Consider the following 19,488-nt stretch of genomic DNA (forward strand, 5'->3'; position numbering starts at 1 on the left):
CTTTGGGAAGCAGTGGCTGTGGGATGTGCTCACCACAGAGCAAACCCCATCCTGCTCCCTCCTCCTGTGGGGAGGGACCAGCTCCTTCCTGGAGCAGCTTTAACAGAGGGAGGAACAACTTGTAGCTGTGTGTTCAGCACCCAGAGATGAATTTAATAATCATAAAACCTTGAGAGACCTCAAGCAGGAGCAGCAGCAAGTGACACATTTAAGAATGTCAGCACAGGACACGTCTGGCTGCAATCCAGAGGTTGGATCCCTCAGGGACAGAGCTCTGGATCCTTCACCCCCTCCACCACTACAAGCAGAATTCTGCTTTTAAAATTAATCCACAAGCAGCAAGGTGAAAGCCTGATGATTTCTCTTGACCCCTTGTGACAGGTTTCTCTTAGGGATATCTTCATCCTGCTTTTAGGGATGTCAGCACAGGACACGTCTGGCTGCACTCCACAGGTCAGGCGCCTCTGGGACAGAGCTCTGGATCCTTCCCCCTCTCCACCTCTGCAGGCAGAGCTCTGCTTTTAAAATGAATACACAGGCACTGAGGTGAAAGCCTGATGATTTCTCTTGTCCCCTGTGACACATTTCTCCTAAGGATATCTTCATCCTCTTTTAACACAACACAGCTGGGTGTGCTCTGGAGCTCTGGTGCCTCTGGGACAGAGCTCTGCACCCTTCACCCTCTCCACCTCTGCAAGCAGAGCTCTTAAAATTTTAAAGAGCTTTTAGAATTAACACAGAAGCACCAAATTAATCCAAGCAAGCACCAAAATTAATCCACAAGCACCAAGGTAAAAGAGCTTTTAAAATTAACACACAAGCACCAGGCACACAAGCACCAAAATTAATCGACACAAGCACCAAAATTAATCCACGAGCACCAAGGTAAAAGAGCTTTTAAAATTAACACACAAGCACCAGGCACACAAGCACCAAAATTAATCGACACAAGCACCAAAATTAATCCACGAGCACCAAGGTAAAAGCCTGATAAGTTCTCTTGACCCCTTCTCTTGTTAATTTTAACTTGAGAAGGTAAAATTACCCCACGAGCACCAGGTGGAAGCCCTCTGACTTGCCCATAGCCCCTGGGGCACAGCAGCCCTGGGGTTTGTCCCCAGCCCTGTTCTGGCCAGCTCCAGCAGCAGCACAGGCAGCAGTGATGTCCTACACGTGTCCCACGGAGCCCTACAGCACCAGCACGCTGCAGATGATGTGCTGGGACTCAGGAGCAGATTGCTGATGCTGCAGGAGCTGTGGCACGGCGTGAGGGACGGGCTCACCCCGGCTGCAGCTTGGCACAGGCCGGGGCTGCGCTCGTCAGCTTGTGGCTGCAAACTGAAATCAGCTCCCGCTTCTGCAGCAGCAGATGGGAGAAATGGGAATTCTAGGGATCAGCCTGATTAGTGATGCACACAAAACAAACCAGCACCAAACCTGGATTCTACACAAGTCCCTAATCCTTCTCGTCTAACCTTTAGCTGGAAACACTTATAGAATCATAAAATCTGAGTCCAACTGTTAACCCAGCACTGCCAAGGCCACCAGTGACCCCTGTCCCCAAGTGCCACATCTTTGTAATCCTCCAGGGATGGGGTCTCCACCACTTTCAGTGCTAAACCATGGTGTGACCATAGAATCAGGATGGTTTGGGTTGGGAGGGACCCTAAAGCTCAGGGACACCTTCCACAGACCAGGCTGCTCCAAATCCCAATCCAGCCTGGCTTGGACACTTCCAGATCTGCACAGAGCTAAAACCAGCTTCTGCTGGCAAACAGCTTATGAACAGGAGGCCACCAGGGACAACAGCTTTCCAAGGCTCCTGACCACCAAGCCCAGCGGCTTCCTGGTTCATTTTATTCTCTTTCTGCAGCAAATTGGTTAAAATAAGTGGACAAGTCAGTTGTTTCAGATGTTGCAATGAAGTAGAGCCATCTCTGCCACGGTCTGTGCAAAGTGAGATGAATGATGGACAAACTTCAGAAAGCCATTTGCAGGGTGTCATTTTTCATCCTGCCTGGGCAGGATGTAATGAAAACCCGACAAGTTATTGATGCTTTGGTTACCTGTCTGCCTTCAAGAAATCGCACAGGTGCTTTATGTAAAAGAATAAAAAAATACAAAGAGTCAACACAATTAATGGGAAGCAATGATGGGAAGCATCCTTTGAGGTTTTCTTTTCTGCTGAAGTGTCACGAGGCTGTGTGTCCAAAAGACACTGCTGGCAATTCATCTCTCAAGCAATCAGGATAAAAATATCACCATGGTTTGTACCCTGGCAGCAGCCTGGGAAAGATGTGCTGTCTGTCCTCTTGCCATTTTCTTTCTGGCTGTTTAAAGTAATTAAGCACTAATTAGGAAGTTTGAGGCAGCAAATATAAAACTGGAATTTATACAACTTTTTGTACTCAAGGCATGCTGGAAGAATGGGAGAGAAGCTTTGCTTGTTCAGTTTTACCATTTTTCCTCCTCAAAATGATGCAGAATCAACATGGATATGTTAAAATTCCTGTTATAAAATAATAACTGTAGGAGGGGGCCTGTAACTGAACAACCTATGTGAGGAGGGCCTGAGGATGTGAACTCTGGAGAAAACCATGGCTGAACTCTTTCAGGGAGACAAGACTTACTGGGCAGCTTTGAAGTGCAGAGGACAGCAAAAAAAATCAGGTGAGCAGCCAGTTTGGGTGACAAATGACAGCAGCTGTCTGGGGTGCTGCTCTCTGTGCTGGTGTTCACAGGGGTCCCAGGATGAGGGAGGAGATGAGAATCTTGGCTCCATGTTTCAGAAGGCTGATTTGTTATTTTATGATATGTATTATATTATAATAAAATGATATATTATAACTATACTAAAAGAAGAAAGGATTTCATCAGAAGGTTTGAAAGGAATGGAATGAGAATAAAATCTTGTGACTGACCAGAGAGTCTGAGCCAGCTGACTGTGATTGGCCATGAATTAGAAACAACCACATGAGACCAATCCCAGATGCACCTGTTGCATTCCACAGCAGCAGATAACCATTGTTTGCATTTTGTTCCTGAGGCCTCTCAGCTTCTCAGGAGAAAAAATCCGAAAAGAAAAAACGAAAGGATTTTTCATAAAACACATCTGTGACAGTTCTCTGTCCCCAGTGTGAGTTATCCCGCCACTCCCTACACTCCAAACACTTCCATGGCTGAGCTCACTGGGAAAATGGCACCCTGTGCTGCTTCCTGTGCTTTTGTTGGCTCTCAGCTCCAAAAAAGAGCAATGTTCCTGCTGTAAGCACTGTGGCTGTGCGAGCTGACACGTCCCAGAGCTTGTCAGCCCTGCCAGACAATGGGAGCATTTCCATGAGGACCCTGAGTGTGCCTGGGGTTCCTGGGTCAGATCCTGCTCTGACAAAGTGCACCAAGAGGGTCCCTCTGCACAGAAACTTGCTTAATTAAGATAACAGATGTTGCTACTACACAACTCACAGCGAATGGTTGTTTAATTGGACACTTTCATATTCTTTGCTACCAGCACAGAACATAATTTGTTTTTTTATGCATTTCTTTCCTTACAATTAAGCTGCATAAACAATGCAGGCACTGTACATTCCTGGAAAAGAAACAGCTCTAATGATGTAGGAGCTTCACATGAAGAAGAATGAGAGAAGAGCAATTTTTTTGGGGGCTTTAAAGTACAATTATTTTTCTGTCCCAGCCTGAGCACGTGTCTGGTGGCAGGGTAAATATGACTTCCAACAGCTCTAGGAGAACATTAGGAGTTTGGACTGTTGTGCACATATTTTAAATAAAAGTTTTCTTGCTTTTCCTGCACTCTTTTTGCTCTTGGGGAGCCAAGGAGAAGGGGAAAAGTGGGAAGCTGTGGGGGAACAAGAGAAATGTGAATCTGCTCTTGAGCCACACAATGCTACAGCTTCACCTCTGGGAAATGTCTCACTCTGGGAGGAATAATAAATGGAATTATTGCCACTATGGCATGGAAAATGAAAACCCCTTTGCCTAGGCCCAAAACAGGACCTGAGAGAAGAGGGAAGACTGGCAGGGGAAGCAATGCAGACCCTATGCATGTATATCTGTGCTGTTCCTATATAAAATTTACCTTCTGGAGCCAGGCCCCCAACATCATTTTGGCTCAGTTAGGCCTCCAAGGCAGGATTTCCATTATTATGGAGATGAAGTGCCTTTAATGACTGCAATAATATAATTGTACCCCAGGGCAGAATCCCTAATAACGCAATTGCACAGCTCTCAAGCACCAGTAAGAGATGCCCCGAGGCCACGGCATTCATTAGAGGTGCAGCACACACTACCTCAGCCTCCAGAGAAGAAAGTGAAACCTAAACCCATAAAACTAATTTTTTTTTCTTTTTTTCCAGTGTGGTAGTCTCTGCTCTGGGGCAAACATTGAAGAACACTCTTTGTTTTGCCTCCTGGACAGCAGGAGCCTCCAGAGCAGGAGTCTCAGCAGCAAAACCCACTCAGAGTGTCTCCAGCAAGGCACTGAACACCACACAGCAGCTGAAAAGCCACAGAAAACCCAGGAGAAGCTGTGAAGGGATTGCCATGGCAGCCAGCAGGCTGAGCATCAGCACCCAGAGCTGGCACTGACACCGTGCTGCTGCTTTTAACTCCACCTGCAATTGGAAGGATCACCTATATTGATTAACCTGCACGTGATCAACCTGCAGCTGGGGAAGGATCCAGATGTTCAGGTGTTACTCTGGTTTTTAAAGATTTTTTAAGCTTTCTGATGTTGATATTCTTGTAGTGAACTTTCTCACACACTTTCTGTAAGTAACTCGTGGTTTTGCATTCCTTTATGGAGAAGGAGAAATTTGATGGGCTGTTGGTTTGTGCAGTGTCATTGGAGAGGTGGCACTGTCACCCTCCAATCCACTGTCACCCTAGGAAATCTATAAATGTTAGAGCCAGAAAATAAACTTCCCTTTTCTTCACCTTGAGAACAGCACTTAGTATTTTGTTTTTTCGTGTTCTACAGTGACATCCAGGTGCCTCTCTGGCACTCACAGGACCCTTTAATGTCACTTTTAGCAGAGATTTCATTGAATTTTCTTCTCCCACGCCTGTCTAAAAGTTCTGTGCCCTGTCCTAGATGAAGAGATTGCAGCAGCAGCTTTCCCTGGCACCTTGCCTCCTGGATTTCAACAGATTCTTTTCAAAACAGCCAAGAAAGTTCTTGTTTGAAATCCACACACAACTGGGGGTGTAGGGAGATACTGGGGCTGTACTCCAGGCACTGGGCAGGAGGTGGCATTTCAGCAAGCACAGAAAGCAGAAATACAGCAGGATTCAGAAAACAGAAATGCAGCAGGATTCAGCAAGCAGAAATGCAGCAGGATTCAGGAAGCAGAAATGCAGCAGGATTCAGCAAGCAGAAATAGAGCAGGATTCAGGAAGCAGAAATGCAGCAGGATTCAGGAAGCAGAAATAGAGCAGGATTCAGGAAGCAGAAATGCAGCAGGATTCAGGAAGCAGAAATGCAGCAGGATTCAGCAAGCAGAAATGCAGCAGGATTCAGGAAGCAGAAATAGAGCAGGATTCAGGAAGCAGAAATGCAGCAGGATTCAGCAGAGCTCAGGCACTGGCCATCTCCAGAAGGCAGAAACAATGACAACAGCAGGATTCAGGAAGCAGAAATGCAGCAGGATTCAGGAAGCAGAAATGCAGCAGGATTCAGGAAGCAGAAATGCAGCAGGATTCAGCAGAGCTCAGGCACTTGGCCCCTCCTGCCCATGAAGGCAGACAACAATGACAGCAATGACAATGTCACTCCCTAACTGTGCCTTTCACACAGTCTCCAGGTCCAGGCTGCAGGTGAATAACTTTTACACTTTCTGTAAAAGTGGTGAGGATTCAGCAGCCCAGGAGACACAGCCCAGTGAGTGTCAGAGCAGAGCATCTGGGAATCTACTTTTTTTTTTTTTTTTTTCTAAACAATAGTTATTTAGAGGCAAAATATTTGGGTTTTTTGGAGTGCATTTTTATCAGCTTCTTGGCAGGGATGATTTAATAGCAGACAGAGATGGGATGGGCACCATGGGAATAGGAATCTCACCCCCAGCTCCTTGGGATTGCACACAGGCTGTTTCCTCATGTATTTGCAAGTCAATTTTGCAAAGCTATTAATGACAAATTTAGCTCTGATTGCTGCAAGTCCCTGGGTTAGTTAAAGAAAGAAATGGTTACTTTAAGACATTACCTCTCATTTTCTCTCAGGATGTCTTTTCCTTTCTTCCAAGAATAAGTAGGTCTGGGGGAGGCTTTGGGCTTGCACTCAATGATGACTTCACCCCCCACTTTAACCAGGGTCAGCTTCTTCAGCAGCGTCTTGGAGAAGTCTGGCCCGATGGCTGAAAGCAAAACCAACACAAACCACATCAGAATTCCCTCAGGAAAAACCAAAACCAGGCTCATTTGAACTTCACAGAATTCCAGGGTTGTTTCTCGCTTGCAATTCCTAAATGATTGTATGAACTAGTCAAGTTTGGATGGGGTAAAAAGACACCTGAGTGCTACTTTAACTGCAAAAAAAATATTTGATTTGTTTAAAAATGTGTGTTCAGCTAAAAACCCGAGAAACCAGTAACCCCACCATGCACATCTTACTGGGACAGCACCCCTAGGAAGCTCCTGCAAGAGGAATATAAAATATTTCCTTTTTCTGTGTCAGGACCATCCTTTTGTCAGGCAGGGAAGTTCTCACAAACACAGAACCCATCTAATTCATCAGAAACGTTAATATTTCCAGAAAGGCTGACACTTTTATGCTTCCTATTCATAATTATTGCATAAACTGGGTAATTTATTTACATTCTGTAAAGGTGGGAGACACTGACACAGCCAGGTCCTGAACCAAGCAACACAAGGCAAGAGTTGTTTGCTCCAGGGCACAAAGAATCATCTTTTCTTCCCCCAGGGCACACTCCTGTGGTTTGTGACAAACTCTCAGATATCCACTGAGCTGACCCCAAAGCCCTGCAGCCTCTCTGCAGCCTGGGGAACAAGGAGATGCTTTGGCTTCCTGTGAATGAAGCACAATCCCACACTGAAAACGGGATGGGCTTTATGATCCAACAGTGCTCCAAGTTCCTGCATCAGTTTTTTGTTCTCCACATCTAATCACAGGCAGGGACTTAATTCTGGCACTCAGAAACACAGGTATGATATTAATTAAATGCTATAAAAGAGCCCTGAAACCAGCACTGGCTTTGTAAAACACTCCAGAATTAAAGGAGACATCCTGAGGACACTTCCCACCAATGCACTCAGAGCCAAATGCATTATTATTTATAGAATTATTAATATATCATCACTTCTGAAACTAATTTCTCAGATGATTTTCCCAAATTAATAAGCAAAAGGATTTTTTGAATAATCCTGTTGCTCCCATCTCTGTAATAAACAGTTTAGACTGTTTTTTGTGAGCCATTTGCTGCATTTTCTTGCTCCTGTGTGAGACACAGGAGTTGCTCACTGTGGGTTTATTTTGTGACGTTCAAGATGTCATCATTTGACATTTAGAAACTCTGGGCTCCTTTCTCAGCACTGCCACAACTTCCTGTGCCACTTCAGGAGTAATGAATTTAATTTATTCACACCTTTTGTTTGTCAAGCAGGGTCTTTAATGACCTTTCTTTCCTACTCTAGGCCCACATTTCATTTTTCCAATTTGTTTTTTAAACATTTAGCCTGAAAATTCTGTAAGACAAGAGTGCATCTCAGTCTTGTACAATGTCCAGCACCACTGGATTCTGCTTTTATTTAAAGACTCCAGGCAAGATAATTGGCAACAGTAATTGAGAAGAATCACTCTGAGAAAAGCTGGGTCTGTAATTTTCCATTTCTCTCTTTCACTTAATTTTGGTGCAAGTCTCACTTGAGATGATTAAACACCACCAGTAGCAAGTGCTTAACTTCAGGACCTTTTAAAACAACCATTTTAACCCTCAGATCTGGTTAAAAGCTAAAATTTCCCAGGGAGGGCTCAGAATGTTGCCCTGCTTTGAAACTCTAGTGAAAAGGCAAACCCGCTGCTTTCCTTTCAACATGTGCCAAGCTCAATCACAGATGCACAGGGATTTATCTGCAGGACACCATTTGGGTGCTTTTCCTGCGACAGACAGAAGCAGAGCTGCAAATTCCAAGTGAGAAGTTGGCCAAATAAATATTCCTTGCCAGGTTTCTCAGACCAGACCCTCCAAAATTTGGGTTTTTTGTGTGGACACGAGGAGCTGCTGGGCACAGGGACACCCTGGGAGTCCCCAGCAAAAAGGATTAAACCTCTTTCCTCTGGAAACATCTTCCTCCTTCCCAAAGGTCCATTTTTACCAGGTTTTAAATAGACAAGAAAAGCATCAGTGGGTTTATTTCGATTTCTTTCATGTCCAATAAATCTCAGCATTGTGAAGTCTAATTTATTGAGCATTATCGTACCTTTCTCCAACAGCAACACACACAATCCTTCAAACGAATTTTTTTTTCTATGCAGGCATCTATCACTGATGATAAAAAATGACCAATAATTGAAAATCCCATAGCTGTAAAAAAACCTGATGCTTTGCTCTTCAGGATAAATCAGAGAATGCTGCTAGCGAACATTTCGTTTGAGAGCAGCTAAACTGTTATTTTGTGATCAGGAATTTGTTTAACCCTTTGAAAATACATCCCTGTGCTGAGCAGGCTGCCTCTCGTTCAGGAATGTGGTTTGGGATTGAATTGCAGGGACCCCTGGGATGGTCCCATGTCCGGTTTTCGGCTGTTTGGAGGGCCTGGAAAGGCCCGGAGTGGCCTTGGGGCAGCCCGCGTATCAAAGGATGAGAAGAGGCTTCAGTTCTTCTTTCGGTTTTTATGTTTATTAATTGTTTATCTAAAAGATTTTCTTTCAGCCCGACAGAGCTCTGCTCAGCAGCCAGCCATGAGCACACTGTGCTGCCCTCCGGACAGTCACCTATCTTTATACCCATGGTTACGTGTACAATATTTATCATTTTTCCCCAATACCATTTATTCTTATTGCCCGGTGCACTTTTAGTAATAACCAATCCCAAAGTGCCACCATCACCACAGAAGATGGAGGAGAAGAAGAAGAAGAAGAAGGACAGGACACGCCCCAATTCCTCCATCTTACTTCTCTAAACCCCCCTGTACAGAAATCCTAAACCCTGTGTCTCACCCTCTAATTAACCAATCCCTTCACCATTCACCCCGGTGAAACCCTCCTGTCCTCATACAGGTGTCGTCTCCTGTGTAGGGTCAAAGTCCAGCCACCAGACACTTCTGGAACATTCCAGGACTCCCGAGCCCCCCAAGGGTGGTCTCGGTGGCTCGGCACCTCAGGACTCAGATCCTGAGATCCCACAGTCCCACCCCGCCCCTGCCCACCCGGGAGCAGCACAGGAGGTTCCCCAGGGCTGTGCCCAGTTGGATGCTGAGCATCTCCAAGGACAGGGATGCCACCACATCTCTGGAAAATTTGTTCTAGTGCCCAACCAACCTCAAAATAAACTTTTTTCTTATTTTAAGTGGCATTTCCAGGTTTTTGTGGCCATTGCCTCCTGTCTGGCATGGGCATCTCTGAGAGGATCCTGGCTCTGTAATTTCTGCTCCCTCCCCTCAGGTCTTTCCCCACTTGGATTTACATGAGCTTCTCCTGATTTTATCTGGGAGGAGCAGAGCAGCTGTGCCCAGAACTGTGGGGTGGAAGATGCTTTTCTTTGGGATGGGGGAACTTTGTTTGCTGAAAGGTCACTGTGCCCTGAGCAGAGTCACCTCTGCAGCCAGGACTGGGCACTTATGGTCCTGGATGTCCTGAATGGAATGTTCAGGTTTCTCCAGAAACAGCTTTAACCAGCAGGAGAGGGAATGCACCTGCCAGCTCCTGGAGGAATGTGGGATGAAGTAAAAAACATCTGTTCTCTGCTCTCAAATGCCTCAAGTTTGCATTTCACACCTTCCTTAGGAACAAATCGCCAAAGATCCCCTGTCACAGACATATTTTCATTAAAAATCCTTTCCTTAGGATTTTTTCCTTCTGAGAAGCTGAGAGGCCTCAGAAACAAAATGTAAATAATGGTTATCTGCTGCTGTGGAATGCAACAGGTGCATCTGTGATTGATCTCATGGGGTTGTTTCTAATTAATGGCCAATCATGGCAGAGCTGGCTCTCTCTCTGTCTGAGCCACAGACCTTTGTTATTCTTTCTTTTCTATCCTTAGCCAGCCTTCTGATGAGAATTTTTCTTCTATTCTTTAGTATAGTTTTAAATCTAATATATATCATAAAATAATAAATCAAGCCTTCTGAAACATGGAATCAGATTCTCATCTCTTCCCTCATCCTAAGACCCCAGTGAACACCATCACAATCCCCTTCTGCTTCAGAAACAAATCAAAGATCCCCTTCTGCTGCAGCTCATCAGGAGCCCCTGGGCAAGGCTGGCAGTGTTTTTGGGAGGCTGGCTGTGGTTTGGGAGGCTGGCTGTGGTTTTTGGGGGGCTGGCTGTGGGTTTGGGAGGATGGCTGTGGTGTTTGGGAGGATGGCTGTGGTTTTGGGGGGCTGGCTGTGGTTTGGGAGGCTGGCTGTGGGTTTGGGGGGCTGGCTGTGGTTTTGGGGGGCTGGCTGTGGGTTTGGGGGGCTGGCTGTGGTTTTGGGGGGCTGGCTGTGGGTTTGGGAGGTGGCTGTGGTTTTGGGAGGCTGGCTGTGGTTTGGGGGGCTGGCTGTGGTTTTGGGAGGCTGGCTGTGGTTTTGGGGGCTGGCTGTGGTTTTGGGGGGCTGGCTGTGGTTTTGGGGGGCTGGCTGTGGTTTTTGGGAGGGTGGCTGTGGTTTTGGGAGGCTGGCTGTGGTTTGGGGGACTGGCTGTGGTTTGGGGGACTGGCTGTGGGTTTGGGAAGATGGCTGTGGTTTTGGGGGGCTGGCTGTGGTTTTTGGGAGGGGGTGGGCTGTGGTTTTGGGGGGCTGGCTGTGGTTTTGGGATAGTGGCTGTGGGTTTGGGAGGCTGGCTGTGGTTTGGGGGGCTGGCTGTGGTTTGGGGGGCTGGCTGTGGGTTTGGAGGGTGGCTGTGGGTTTTGGGAGGATGGCTGTGGGTTTGGGAGGATGGCTGTGGGTTTGGGATAGTGGCTGTGGGTTTGGGGGGCTGGCTGTGGTTTGGGGGGCTGGCTGTGGTTTTGGGGGGCTGGCTGTGGGTTTGGGAGGCTGGCAGTGTCTTTGGGAGGCTGGCAGTGTTTTTGGGAGGCTGGCTGTGGGTTTGGGAGGCTGGCTGTGGTTTTGGGGGGCTGGCTGTGGGTTTGGGAGGCTGGCTGTGGTTTTGGGGGGCTGGCTGTGGGTTTGGGGGGCTGGCTGTGGGTTTGGGATAGTGGCTGTGGGTTTGGGAGGCTGGCTGTGGGTTTGGGGGCTGGCTGTGGGTTTGGGGGCTGGCTGTGGTTTGGGATAGTGGCTGTGGTTTTGGGGGGCTGGCTGTGGTTTGGGGGGCTGGCAGTGCTCGGGGATGTGCACTCACCGATGACACTGAGCTCTGCGCTGGCGAAGATGACGCCGTGCCTGTTCTCCGCCACGCACTGGTACATCCCCGCGTCCGACAGGCTCACGTTGGCAATGGTCAGAGAGCCCTGCTCCAGCTGCACCCTGCCCTGGGGACAGCAAAACAAACTCCAAATCAATGAGAACACCGGCAAAGCCTCCTCAGAGCGTGCACCCAGAGGTTGTCCTGCTGTGTTCTGTAGCAAGGAGGACCAAAGGAAGCAGCGGGAACGGGAGGAATCTGCATGCTGCGAGTTATTTGTCTGCCAGCCAAATTTATGTCAGGCTAGAGACTAAATGGTGAAACCAATACAGGGGTTGGTAAATGCAATTTCAATCGGAGGACCTTCCCTTGACCCCTCATTGATTTAATACCCAAAGCATTTAGATTAATATCCCTTTCAAGGAGATAAGCTTGAGGCAAGAAATGCACTTCAGTTCCACAGTGGCACATCGCAGCCAAGCCCATCCTCAGAAACATTTCAAACAATGGTATTTCCATGGAATCACAGACTCATTGAGGTTGGAAAAGACCTCCAGGATCACTGTGTCCAACCTTTGACCAAAAACCACCATAGCAACTGAACGGTAGCACATACAGGTCTTTCCTGGATACCTGTAGGGATGAGGACTCCACATCTCCCTAGGTAAATCCAATGGAGAAATTCACCCTTTCCATGGAGAAATTCCTCCTGATTTCCAACCTGACCCTTGAGGCCATTTTGAGTGTATATGGCAATGCAGGCTGCTAAGACTGGTTGCCATCTCAGCCAGCACAGACAGAAACATTTAAAATCTTCTGCAGTTTACTGAAAACAATGTAAATGCTAATAATTTAATGATCCTTTACTTCATATCAGCCACTAACGTGATTTAAGAACAAGCCCATCTGCCAGTGACCAGCGTGAAGCAACCAGAATTAGTGTGTGGAGTGAAAGACCAGGCTGTCATTTGTCAGCCTGAGGACATGGAGCTTGAGTTATCAATTCTAATAAGTACAGCAAAAGTGTTCCCTCCCTCCCCAGGAGTTTGACATTTACCAAAAAAAAAAATCTAAAATAAAGAGCTATTGGTTTTCTACTCGGCCTTAGGGCAGAAATTTAATGTTTGTGCAATTTTTATCAGGGTTTGATCAAATTGGGGCTGCCATGTTCTTTCACAGTAAGTGAAGGGGAAAAAGTGCTGGCTGCTGTGAAACCAAAGCTTTGGTGACTTGGCTGAGTTTGTGGTTACAGGGTGGGACCACGGACTGGGTGATGACCCTCCAGGAGAGGCTGGGCACACATGGGAGGGTGTAATTCCACAGCTCCTGCAGGAGGGACTGGGAACACCATTAAACACCAGCAGGAACCCCGAGGTTTCATTATCACTTGAACTTCACCTAAACATCGTAAATTAAAATAATTACTTTAGGGTGACCATTCTCTGGTGACACATTCTAAACCCATTCAGCCATTCCTTCTTCTTCTGTCCAGCCTTAGGTTTGCACCATGGATCCTTCATTTTGGGGAGGAGAGTTGCGAATGCGGAGCTGTGGTGTGTCCTGCTTGTCCTTGGCAGGAGCAGGGAGGTGCCACCAGGCACGGGAAGGAACAGGGGATGTTCAGTGAGGGTGGGCAGGCCCTGGGTGCTCAGGGTGAAGCTGTGGCTGCCCCTGGATCCCTGGCAGTGCCCAAGGCCAGGCTGGACAAGGCTTGGAGCAAGGGATGGAATGAGATGATCTTGAAGGTCCCTTCCAACCCAAACCATTCCGCGATTCCAGAGCATCCCATCCCAACCCAACCACCCAGAGACCAGCGAGCAGGCAGAGCACCCCAGCACCCCCATTTCCCATCCCCAGCGGTTCCAGCTGTGCCTACCTGTGGCAGCAGGGGCTCCCCGTCCTTGAGCCAGCGGTAGGAGGGCTTGGGGCGGCCGCTGGCGCGGCACTCCCAGGACACGCGCTCCTCGATGGCCGCGCGCACGTCGCGGATCTGCTGCGTCCAGCTGGGCTGGGCTGCAGGGAAAGCAGGGAGGGGAGCATGGAGCCTGGAGCAGCGCCTCTGTGCTGCCCAGCAAACCTTCCTTCCCTCAGCAGAGCGTTGGACTGGATAATGTTGGGGTTTCAGCTTTTCTGTTTTCATTTATTTGTGTAGAACTCTAAACTCCACACACAGTGTGAGCTGCTGCTTTCCCGTTTGGGGCAGACACAACAATTCCTCTCCAGGCCTGGCAATCAAGGACACCTCACTGCCTCAGGGCCCAGAGACGGGAACAAAATTGAATTGTGGCAGCAAACTTGGGGTCAATGACTTCATTACCTGAAGCTGGAATTGGCAGATTCACCCCCAATATGCAAATGGACCAAACTTATACAAGCGTGCAAACCCTGACCCATCATCCATTTTTGGGTGTAGCCCCTGGGGGGGCTTTGTCTGCCCAAAATGTATCTGAAGCCCTTCAATAAATAGAACAGCTTTTTATTCCCTTAATTCTTTTTATTCTCTTAATTCTGTCTGGCCTCTGTTTTTAAACAGCCCCACAAAAGCAAGACAAGAACTGCTCAAGATTACTGCTCTTCCTTGAGTCCAGTGCTGCTTTCTGAAGGTGCCACAGGCCAAGATCAGAAGCTACTTTTATTTTATTTGTAGTAAAAAACCTTAAAGAGAAAGAGTAGCTTCAGAAACCCTGCTCATCCTGCACAAACAAAGCAGCAGTTACACACCTGCTCTTTCAAACAGAGACATTTCCCTCCTCAGGGTCTCTATAACCTGGGCTTCAAAGATCTAAAATTCAGACTTCAAAACATGTAATTTAGAACTAGTTCTGCATTGAAATTGAGGTTATTTCAGTAACTCTGCATGGTTACAGGCACTACTGCAGGTCCAGGCTCTCAGTCCTGTATTGATTACGGCCAGATTTCCATGCATTGCCACAGGAAGGAAAAATCTTTGGACCCAATTATTGCATTAATGACACTGAATAAACCTGGAAAGGCCACAAGCAGATATTGGAGACACATTTTGGTAGAATTTGGTGAAAACTAGCGCTGGCAGTTTTCAGCCACTTGTGAGATCTTATTTTTAACCGTGTTTTACATAATTTTATCAGTTTGTTGGCTTTTTTTTCAATAGAGTTTGAGTTTAGCCAGATTCCACTAAATTCCACTAAAATTGCCACATGGTTTTGAAGACCACCCAAAACCTCAGACTTTCTTAAGAGTTACCTCTTGTCCAGATATATCTACAATATACAATACAATCTATATAAGATCTTATCAGTAATAGTATAATATTATATCTATAATACTATTCAGAAAGTCCCAATAAACAATAAAGTTTTGATTTTTTTAATGGGCATTTGCCCTATTTTGACATAAGAGCATCTGACTTAGCAGAATGGTATTACCAGCAGAGGTCTCCAAGAACCTGATTAATACTTTACCCTGTGTAATCAGATAAAAGAAAAGAAAATCAAGATTTCTCAAAGCCAGGTAACAACTTTAAAAATCTCCGTTGGATAGCAATCCAGAGATGGGCTTGAAAGGATAAATTTAAAAATATCACATCAAAATGGCAAATGGGTGCGGTTATATCCAAAATTGGGGTATGTCTGTGATGATGGGATGCTGGAAATCCAAATTTAGGGAATTCAGGTTGTGTTTAACCCCACCCCTGGCACCCTGAATGTGCCCACAAAGCAGAGATGAGGTGGAGAGTTTCCCTCAGCTCCAAGGGAATTAAAAAAAAAAATTAAAAATATGAACTGAGCATGCTGGCAATGCAGAAGGGAAAGGAGAAGCGAGTGGTGTTTATTTCTCTGGCTGCCCCTCCTGCCCCTGTAATATTTTAAGCTTGTTTATTGTCTGTATCCAAAGGAAAGGGAAAGCCTTTAAATGCAGGAAGATGAAAGTCAGTTCTGTCATCTGGAGTAAGAACTTGAACAATTCCATCGAGCTGAGCAATTGCAATGGGTTCAGTGGCTCAAGGACATTTGCAAATTACTCATGAATTTACATATTTACTATTCTAACAGCATCTAACTCATCATTTTGAAGGGAATTTTATGATCCCATGAAAGGAGCTCTATAAAACCCACACATATCCATTTGCCTTTTTTATTTTTGCTGCGCTGTTTTACAGATTTCCCACATGAAAACAAAACTAAAAAAAACCACCCAGACAAAACAACTGGAATTAATTTGCAAATCAAGAAAAGCCATGAATGGTAAGCTGTGCTCTATAACCTGAGTGTGTGCTACGGAAAAACAAAGATAACTCCTGTGGAGAGAAAACTCAAAATTCATCCTCATTTCGTACAGACTGCTCAAATAAGGGAAATAATAATTTTCCCCAAAAAGAGAAATAATAATTTTCCCCAAATAAGGGAAATTCTCTCCAAAAGGAATTTTTTGGGGTGGTTTGTGGGTTGTTCATCCCAACTCTTGCCCTGAGTGCTGAGACTAAAACATGCAGTGTTGGAAGGTGCCGCCCCAAATTCACATCACCCTTGGGTGCAGCATCCATGAGTCACGGCCTGCATCCCACACCAGTGATTTGAACTGGTTAAAATTCCAAATTCCAAAGCCATTTGTGGTGCAGACAGCTCCAGAGCGAGCAGCACAGGTCAGAAGATGATCTCAGTGAGGAGCTCTGAGCTGTTTTTTCAGCAGGAGTTCCTTCTCTGCTGCTCTTTGGGAGTTTTTCTAATTAGGTCAAGCTCTCCTCTCACCAGTTCAGTGCAGAGAGAAGCTCTTGGCTACATCTTGGGGAATACTCAGGGGTTGGCTCAGGCTGCAAATACGTGTGAGCCACCAAAGGAGAGTGGCCACAAGCTAATGGAATTTGACAGGAGCCCACTGGGGATCAGGGCGAGGTAACACGACTCGAGATTTCAGGCTTGATAATTAAAATAATTCAGATAAGGGGATGAAACCAGCTCCTCTCCACAACGTTTTCTGGTATAGCAACATTCTCAGAGATAATGACAAGGCTGAATTTGTGGCTGGTCTAGAAAAGAGTCCTTTGGATTGTTTCAGCGGCGCTGACCAAAGAGAAATTATTTTACAGGAGATATTTTGGTCCAGCTTGGTGTACTTAAGATAGTACTGGCCTTGGAAACATCCTGGAGGAAAAATCTGGAAACTGATTAAGAATTCATCTGAGTTGGAAGTAAAATTCATATGCTAAATCTATAAAGTGAAAGAAAAAGCTTAGAGATATAAGCACGACTCTTACATAAGGATTGCTTTAAAGAAAAATCTCCCCCTCCTAGGAGATTTCTGGAGTTTGTACTCAGGGGGACTGAAAAAAGGTGATGAAAATAGTGAGAAAAAAACCCCTGTTTACCTTTGATCACATTTCAGTCTTCACCAACACAAAGTGGGACAGTTAAAACCAGGTGAATAGGAAAATATGCCCAAATATATTCTTACTTCTTTAAGACAAAAAAGTCCAGGGGCAGTCTGTCCTTCACTGTAATAAATCAAAAGGCAAAACAGGAACTGGAAATCATGTCCTGAAAGATATTTGCAAATGAAATGATGTGGCAGGTGATGATGCATCACCTCACAAATGAGTAGCAAACTCCCAGAAGTAAAGGAGAAATACGAGAAATAAACCAGAAAAAAACCTGTAGGACTCTGCAATCATCTGTGAGTTCAAAACAACCAAAAAGACTCAAGCAAATGAGGTGCTAATACATATCCAGAATCCAATTCTCAGCTGGTGTGTATTGATTTCAGTGTTCCTAAGCCAATTTCTAGCAGCTGATGACCTGGTGCAGGCTGTGTAATTCATCATTAATGGCAGATGAAAGGCTGAAGGACTTGTCCATTACCATCTCTATTCTAAGGAGATTGAGACCGAGCCCAGGATCAGAGCAGTCTAAAGACCAGAAAGCAAAGTGTAAGAAGTAAAAAAAAAAAAACCCAAAACAACCAGATGGGAAAAGCAGATGAGTAATTGGAAATAAAGAGTGCAGCCCCTAATGGGGACACAGCTCCTGTGCACAAACCCCTCAATCCTCATTTGTTTCCTTCCCAAAGATCACAGGAACCAGACCCCAAATTACCACTGCTCCTCTCTCTTCCTTTCCTCCCTCCTGACCCCAAGGACTGTTGGAAATCTCTACAACTGCAAGGTGTGCAAACCCTGCACCAAACCAATCTACTGGAATGCTGTGCCTAAAAAAAAAATAGATCTCCATTTGACTGAGTCTTTGGAAACTCTGCAAGACTGACCCTACCAACCAAGTCTGGAATATTAAACACCAGAGGAAAATTAACAGAGGAAAATCTAAAGGAGCTGACCCAGCTGATAAAATCCCTTCAGTCATCCCTTCCTCTCATTTACCTCCCGTTCTGCACCATGAGAGGGTTTTCTCCCCAGTTTTGGTGGGCTGTGGGTGTTACAGACACACCACAGGCACCCTGCTCATGGGTTTGGTTATTTTCCATCCTGACACCAAACTGCAGCCGCTCAGGGAGGTGTGGGGTGATCCATGAGGAGCCTTCACATTTCATTTCTATTTGTGTTTCACCCTATTTGTGTTTTTGCTTCTCCTGCTGGAGAGATGTTTCTCCAAGCAACAGTGATAATAACATGAGACTTTTTCTGAATCTCCAAAAATTGGATTTCTCTGGAAGCAGGGTTCCAGCAATCCCTGGGAAAAGGAAAAGCTGATGAGAAACAATTCTGTGCTCTGTGCAGGAATGTGCTCTGTGTTCTGGATGCAAGACCTTCCTTAGGCAGCAAAGAATTCCAAACTCAGAGTTACTCCTCCCTGTACTAATTTTACCTGTGTAAAAGGTGACAACAGGGTTTCCTAGTGAGTGATGTGAAATATAATTAATAATAATATAGTAAGAGTACAATAATAGTGCACTTGCCCTATGTACAGAAATTTTCTTGTCTTTTTATCAGTCCAGAAACTCACTTTTTCAAACTTTCAGCAAATTATTTGTGATTTAGGACCTAAACTGAGCAGACATAAAACTGCCTGATGTTCACTTGTGCAAATTTCCTTTTCAGACTCTGACCATAATGAAGAGCATAATCTGATTTACATCTGAGGGTGTTTTACAGAGTGGCACAAAGTGGCTTTTGCCCAAATAAAACACAGGCCCACTGATGAAAGGAGGGCTCTTTTCACTGCAGAATTAAGGAGCCTCACAAATTCCTAGTGAGAAGGATTTAATCTGCAAAGGGGCCCAGCCAATTGAATGGGTTTTGCTGAATATCTCAGAAAATGCTGCACAGAACTGTAATTAGTGACAGACAAGTCTGTCTGTCTGCTAATGCAGATGCTGCTGTGCTGACACTTTTGGAAAGCATTTGAGCTGCAATTTGTCCCTCCTTTCCTTGCCTTGCCAGAGCAGGAGAGGACGGGAGATGCTGGAGCAACACCGGGGATGCTGAGGCAGCACCTCCATCTGTGCTGGCTCCAGCTGAGCTGCTCTGGAGATTGGATATTCCCAAGCATGGATCTGACTGGAAAGCCAGGGGAAAATCCCATATTTTGTGTCCAAATCCCAGCAAAAAATGTTCTCAGTGGTGGTGCAGCTCCTCAGCCCTCACCTGAGCTGTCACTCCCAGCCCCACATTCATATCACCTCAACCAGCAGCTGTTTTTCATATTTTCTGTTATTCAGGTGAAATATTTTGTTGGGCAGGGGGAATCTCAGGACATTGCATTGACTCATCAGAGTCAACACAGGGAAGCAGAGCTCAGGGAGCTCAAACCCAAGGATGAGCAGCCTTGGGGTCACAGATATCAACAAAAGAAGATCGGGCTGAAACAGCATCTAAACTCAGCATGAATTAAACATCAATAATAAATAAGCATCTCCTTGATGCTGGCTTTATGAACAAAAAAGGCAATTTCTTTTTAAATTAGCTGGTTAAGGTAATCTGTTTACTGTACTTCTGCCAGCAAAAAAAAAAAATAATTGTTGGCATTGCTGTTTGCTAAGGATATAAA

The 19,488-nt window shown here is 45.7% G+C and overlaps 1 protein-coding gene across 3 annotated transcripts in view; it reads right to left on the minus strand.

Annotated features, from left to right (window-relative positions):
- Positions 1 to 19,488, minus strand: part of LOC135453067 (contactin-4) — a 267,949-nt gene that overhangs the window by 42,432 nt on the left and 206,029 nt on the right. For all 3 annotated transcript variants that reach the window (XM_064723696.1, XM_064723694.1, XM_064723695.1), the window contains exons 10-12: positions 13,389 to 13,525; positions 11,510 to 11,639; positions 6,215 to 6,365 (exon numbers count right to left, since the gene is read on the minus strand). In XM_064723696.1, the coding sequence (XP_064579766.1) occupies positions 6,215 to 6,365; positions 11,510 to 11,639; positions 13,389 to 13,525 (418 nt within the window). The remainder of the gene's footprint in view (positions 1 to 6,214; positions 6,366 to 11,509; positions 11,640 to 13,388; positions 13,526 to 19,488) is intronic.

This window comes from Zonotrichia leucophrys, chromosome 12 (assembly GCF_028769735.1).
Source record: "Zonotrichia leucophrys gambelii isolate GWCS_2022_RI chromosome 12, RI_Zleu_2.0, whole genome shotgun sequence".
Lineage (NCBI taxonomy): Eukaryota > Metazoa > Chordata > Aves > Passeriformes > Passerellidae > Zonotrichia > Zonotrichia leucophrys.